The following is a 6,269-nucleotide window of genomic DNA, read 5'->3' as shown; positions in this document are numbered from 1 at the left end:
CTGCCTCCCTCGTCACGTGGGGTCCAGAGAGTGTGGGTGTGGGTCTCTCCGTGTGTCTTCTCTGTCTTTTGTGTGATTGCATTTAGGGCCCCAGATAATCCAGGAGAAACTCCTCTCAAGAGCCTTAAATTAATCTCATTGTTTGCCATAGAAGGCATTGAGTTTCCAGGGATGTTACATGGATTTTGTCGGGGGCAGGGGCAGAGGAGTACCTCTAATTCCATAAAAGTTTTCCCCCAAATAGCCCTTTCAGGTGCACACTATGAGGTAAATGGTAAGCTTTTTGAAGGCAAGGCCTTGCACTTCTGTTGTACTTTCTGAACAGTACCTATCACAGTAAGTGTAGGCTTTGTCCTTGATGTTTACCTTTACTGTTGATAACTACGCATGAGGAGGGGCAGGAGGCCTGGCTGTTGGGATCTCACTCATTTTGTGGCTGGGAAACCAGTCAATCAAGTTCCAAGTTTCTGTTTGTACTTCACCCCCATCTGCTCCATCATCTGCACAAACTGCCAGGATGTGGCCAGGCTGGACCTGCGCTCCACCTGCGCGGGACCCACCAGCAGAGGGAGGGACTGCCCACCCGTTGGGCGCTTCCTCTCTGACTGAACCTGGGGACTCAGGAGGTCTTCCCACTCCCCACTCCTCTGCTGGCAATGCCCACCTCCACGCCCCCTCAGCCCCTCCCCTGGGACCCTGTCCCTCCCCCAGGCAGGAAGGGAGCACCGGGCGGCATTCCTGACTGCACACTCCCGTGCTCCCAGCGGCACAGCCTGTGCCCCACGCGGGTCCTCTGCGGCACCGGGTGGGCATGCACTGGGCGGCAGCAAGTCACTGTGCACCAGTTTTCTTCTTAGCCAAGATGCTAGAGCCTGGGCCAGACACCTCATTGTCCCAAAATAACTTCTGCCAACTCCAGGCATCACAACTGTGTTCAAGGCAAGGAGAAGGGAACATGGGATGTGCCACCCACATTTACTGTTTTCTCCAGAAAAATCAAAACTTTACCCCAAAATGCCACTGCAGCCTCAGGCTTACTTCTCAGCAGCCAGAGGGGTCCCGCCAAAGCTGTAAGAGGTGAAGAGAGCCTCTGTCATCTGCGATGGAAATAGGCAAAATTGAAGAGGCAAGGAACCACTCAAAACCCTGCTGACTATTTTAGAGCTGGGGAAATCTGGGGTTCAGAGAGCAGCGTGCCCTGACCACACAAGCTCGTGGGCCTGCCACGGCACTTGCTGGTTCACAGGCTGGCTGGCCAGCTGCTCAGCCAGGGAGACAGTCCCTGCCCCCAGCCCTGCTCAGCAAGAACGCCTGTCTCTCACACCAGTGTTCCTGTTCTCCGTGCTGCCCACGCCACAGCGGATGTGATCCATGAGCCACAAAAGGTGGCAGCACCTGACCTTTCTCCTTGTGCTTGCCAAGCTCTGCCGTGTGATGGCTCTGAACCCGACAGGGAACTGTGGCCTGCAGTGGGCAGGGTGATGCATGGATCTGCGGGGCCAGTGCAGGCCGGGGGGCCGCTATCTGGAGCATTTAGGGCCTGCTGACCTCGGCTCCTGGGCAAAGGACCAGGATGGGCGGGGTCCTCTCTGCGGCCAACACTCCGCCTGGTCCAAAGGGACCCTGAGCCCTGTCCTCACTAGAGCCTTGGGGTGGGGAGCAGGCTGCAGGTCCCTAGACCTGACGGAAGCAGGGTTACACCTGAGGTCTGTCCCTCACTCAGCCCTGCGTGTCTTCCTGGCAGTTAACCAGGTGAGTAGGTAGTGGGAGGGGAGGCAGGGGCTGGGCACAAGCTCCCACTTGGAAGATGCTGGGGCGTGGCAAGACAAAGGCATGGTGGTTATGGGGTACAGTGTGCTGGGAGTGGACCTGGCTGTCCCAGACGGGGGGTAGGGCCCCTGACCTCCGGGTGAGGGTCATGGCTCAGAGGCCTCAGGGGCTCGCGGGCCTTCCCTATGGGGTGACTGCTGCTTTGCCCCCACACTCCTGCAGTGCACATAGGCCCACTTCCGGAAGGAACTGGAAGTGCCCCCTTCCTGAGAAATCTTGGTTTTTAGGTGTTGGCAACTGCAGGAAACGGAGGCCCCTTTTCCTCCCTCCATGGCTGCAGCTTTGACCGGTGCAGGGTTGGCTGAGGGACACGGAGCGCCCACCCCATGGACAGAGATGCTTGGGCTGGGGATGCTCCCTGGGCCCCGTGGGTGGGGAGTGGAAGCAGGGGTCTCCAGCTGGACATGGACAGGAACGAGTCCTACCTGGACTCATGGGAGCTGAGCTGCAGCTGAGCGTCAGGACAGAGGTTTGGTTGCTGACCAGCGATGCTGAGCTCGCCTGGCCTCAGGGATTCTGGTTGGGTTTCCTTCGGTCCTTGCATTTTATCTGGCACCTGAACTAGATAAAGTGTTCACCGACACTCAGACACTCACGGCTGAAATGAAGCCTTGCCCCCACGCTCCCCAGGGTGGGCCCCCTGCCCCTTCTGGCTTCCTTTACCTTTTGTACAGATGCTGGTGCCCTGGCCCCAGGGTCTGGAGACACCCACTGTACTGATAACCCACAAGGGGCAGTCTCCAGGCTGAGTGCCATCGGGGACTCCTGCCACAGGGACCAGGACCCCGCGCCCCCAGGAGACGTCCCCCAGAGCTACAGATCCTGCCAGCAGAGGTCTGGCACCACCCATTCTGAAACCTCACCCTCCCAGAAATGAGGGGCAGAATCATGTGCAGTGAGCGCTTACCAAAGACACGCGGAGTCCACACAGCAGGATTTGCTCCTGGCCTGACCCACTAGCCTGCCTGGAGAACCCCTACCTCCTTGTCCACACCGCCGGCTACACTGCAGCGGACGGAGAAGAGGCAGCACCACCCCACTCTCTGTGTGGAGATTTGCCAGGGATGAGGTTAGGATGCTCCCATTAGCCCCCCAAAACCACCCTTGACAACCACGACTGTTTACCTTAAAGCAGTGCAGATGGGGCCTTAGGCCCCATCTCATTTCACACCGAGGGCAGAGGGTGTGCTGATAACCTGCAGATGGCAATGCCACTCCTGCTGCTGGACACTGCCCAGGGCTCAGGCTCTTGGTTCACTGCTGAGGATGCACCAGCGGCAGCCCTCCACCAGGTGCTTCTCCAGGAGGAAGAGCTGGTGGGAGGTGCGGAGGGCCCTGCCCCACCAGGCTGCGTGCCCCTCCCTCCCTCCCTCCCAACGGGGTCCTAAACAAGCACCTGGAGCAACGGGAGACTGCAGGCCCAGTTCCGCAAAGTCTTTGAATGAGGTGTGCTTGTGGGGCATCCACTTCGCCCAGGGTGGGGGGGTGGGGCGGTCCGCCACCCAGCTGGTGAAGGCTGTGTGTGGGAGGGTGTATGACTGTGAGCATGCATTTGCACATGTGTGAGCGTGGGTGGGAGCTGTCGTGGACTTGGCAGAGACTGGCACATGGGCTCATCTTCCTCCTACAAGAGCCCCTGCGTGTGGTGGGCCTGGTGCAGAAGCATATGGGTGCTGAGCCTGCGCTCTAGTCTGACTTTGATTTCCAGTCAAACTGCACCCAGTTGGTCACTCCGTCTGTTTCCTCGCCAGTGAAGTTACGTGGTGCTGGCTCACATCACAGGATGGAGAGGGGACACCTCATAATAGCTTACAGAACCCCCCAGGAGCACACAGTGAGCAGCCCTCAGCCACTCCGGTTCCCAGGGCTGGGGTGAGCTCCCCTCTCAGGAAAAATGGGAAACTGCCCTATTTTCCCTTTGAGCACATTGCAGGTCTTCTTAGGTCCCTGCCCCTTCCCCGGCAAGGACCATCATAGTTTAGGAAAAGTCCAGACATCTAAGGTCACCAGCACCCTATAGGACCCCTCAAGTTGCCCAGCCCACTGGACATGGGCCCATCCTAAGTTTACTCTGTCTCCTTCTCTGGCCTAGTCTGCGGTTGCTGTGAACAGTTTGGGGATTGAGGCTGAGAGGCCAGGAATCCTCTCTGGAATGTTCTAGAAAGCTGTGGAGGGCTGCATGCAGTGGGGAGCTCGGTGCACAGTGGGGCCCTCTACTGCTGTGTCCAGTGCATGGCCACCTGGGTTCCCCCAAAGCTTCTCCATGAAGCCCCCTGCCCCAGCCACAAGCACCTTTCCAGGTTTTAAGCTCCCTGGGTGGTTGGGACCACATGAGGAGCTGTATAAAGGCACCCCCAGGGTTGAAAGGCAGTACCCTGGGGTCATCTGGATGGGCAGGTGCTGAGCTGGGATGGGGTGTGTTCCCTCAGTGGGTCTTACATACCTGTCGAAGACCCAGTCCAATGTAGTCAGGTGTGGTAGGACCCAGGAATGGATGCCATGGAGATTCAGGCTGTCCCGTTGGGGGTGGGGGACTGGGGGCCACCTGAGCCAGGGGTTGAGGCCCTGCCCTGATCCCTGCTCCCCTTCACGGCATGCTTCCTGCTCAGTGGTTGCATGGTGGCAGCTCCGGGCTCCTGTGCTCCGGGCTGCTCCAAAGCACTTCAAAAGGAACTTGATAATACCCCCCCCGATTTATCGCCATGAACAAGTGAAGGCAGGTGGAAGGTTTCCAGAAGATGGGTCAAATAAACCTGGGCTTAATTCATGATATAATGTGACCATTAACAATGACGTTTAATAAATGATGTTGAAGAATATTTAGTGACATAAAGAGTTCATACAGAGTAAAAACTACGTATTTATCTACATATGAGAATGGTCAGCACAATCTCATTATCGTTAAATACATACAGGCTTGGAAAACACACTTGAGGGAAACATGTTAAAATGTTAACATTGGTCATCTCAGTGTGGTGGAATATTTAGTCTTAGTTCTCCGGTATTTTGCATCTTTTCTGCAATGAATATGCAATATGTTAGGAAGCAGAAAACACGATTTTTGAGGTTTTATTGGCACTTCCATTGCAGCAGAAACACTGACTCTGTGTGGTGCTGTCCCACAGGACCAGTGCAGAGCTTCCCCGTCCCCCCGAAGCGACCGCCAGTGCAGGAGGAAGCAGGGGGTGTTTGCAGCGTGGGCTGTGCCTGACCAGCTACTTCCCTCTGGTGGGGGCCAGCCGAAGCCTTTTGTTTGCCTCTGTTTGCTTCTGAAGCCAGGCTATTCGTTCAGTTTCTAAGTCTCTGGCCTGCACAAACTTCCACTCAGCAGACCTGGTGCGGTGACCAGGCGTGGGGCCTGGGTCGTGCCTGAATCCGTAGAAAGGGAAACAGAAGCAGGGACAATCTTAAAGCATGTGTGCCAGTCACGATAAATGACTCAGCAGCACAAGGGCCCAGGGAGGCCAGGTTTGAAGCTCCACACTGCTTAGCGGACACGGGGTACCCTGCACCCCATCATGCTGTGTGCACCCCCATGTCCCCCATACCTCCTGCCTCTAACCCCCTATGTTTGCCTCCTGTCCCTACACACCCCCTCCATACTTGCTTCCCCTAAACCCCCATACCTCCGGCCCTACACCCCCTATGCTACCACCCAGACAGCGACAAGCCAGGTGACTTTGCCAACAGGCTGGTCACATCTCGGGTGAGGGGTAGCAGGGGCGTCCCCAGACACCAGGAGATGGGGGAGGCAGGGGGTGACTCCACGGTTCTGGCTGTTTGGGGCACATTCGGACATGGAACAGGGTCTTCCCTGAACCCTGCAGGTCTCCAGTGCTCCTCACAACGCTCCATAAAGGTTCTAGAGGGACGGACACGCCGCTAACCTCTCGGTCAGCGGACGAGCCACAAGCTCGGACCCCAGACGTCACTGGCCGCCTCCGAGTGACCCCGGGTGGGGCAGGGACCCCATGGGCTGGCGGGCTTTCCCGAGGAGGGTACCGTTCCCGCCGAGGGCAGGAGACCCCCTGAGCCGGGCAGGCCAGCGCGGAGGCAGGCGCGGGCTTCGCCCCGCCCCGCCCCGCCCCGCCCCCAGTCCCCCGGGCCCCGCCCCTTGGCCCCGGGCCCCGCCCCTCGCGCCTGCGCCGCGGCCCCACTACGCAGGCGCAGGCGCAGGTGCGTGTCGTTTGAAAGTATGGCGCCTGTGGGCCCGCGGCTGGTGCTGTGTGAGGAGAAGATCCGGGAGAAGAGCGGCCTGGCGCCTCACCACGATCTGGGTGCGCGGCGGTGGCGGCGGGCCGGCTGAGGGTGCGAGCTTCCCGCCGCGGCGTCCACAGACGGGGTCGGACCAGAGGCTCGCTGTCCTGATCGCGCTCTTCCCGAACCGTCGAAGGCGGGGGGGAGAGGAAGGGGGGCCGCGGGGGGGGCGGGGGCCGCGG

At 58.8% G+C, this 6,269-nt stretch overlaps 1 protein-coding gene across 11 annotated transcripts in view; it reads left to right on the top strand.

Moving 5' to 3' along the window:
• The first annotated feature begins 5,981 nt into the window (after positions 1 to 5,981).
• The window catches only part of CEP72 (centrosomal protein 72), a 30,549-nt gene continuing 30,261 nt past the window's right edge, over positions 5,982 to 6,269 (top strand). For 9 of the 11 annotated variants that reach the window (XR_012377678.1, XM_025867503.2, XM_073891124.1 and 6 more), the window contains exon 1: positions 5,982 to 6,107. Coding sequence is in view for 8 of the 11 variants with exons in the window: in XM_025867503.2 (XP_025723288.1) it covers positions 6,026 to 6,107 (82 nt within the window). In the remaining 3 variants the exon portion in view is untranslated. Of the gene's footprint in view, positions 6,139 to 6,269 lie in introns of all 11 variants that reach the window. The other 2 variants (XM_025867504.2, XM_025867505.2) reach the window with 2 other exon arrangements.

The sequence above is a fragment of the Callorhinus ursinus genome, unplaced genomic scaffold (assembly GCF_003265705.2).
Source record: "Callorhinus ursinus isolate GAN/ISIS: 27379988/994484 unplaced genomic scaffold, GSC_fseal_2.0 scaffold3, whole genome shotgun sequence".
NCBI classification, from domain to species: domain Eukaryota; kingdom Metazoa; phylum Chordata; class Mammalia; order Carnivora; family Otariidae; genus Callorhinus; species Callorhinus ursinus.
This window is presented reverse-complemented; position numbering and strand designations above follow the sequence as displayed.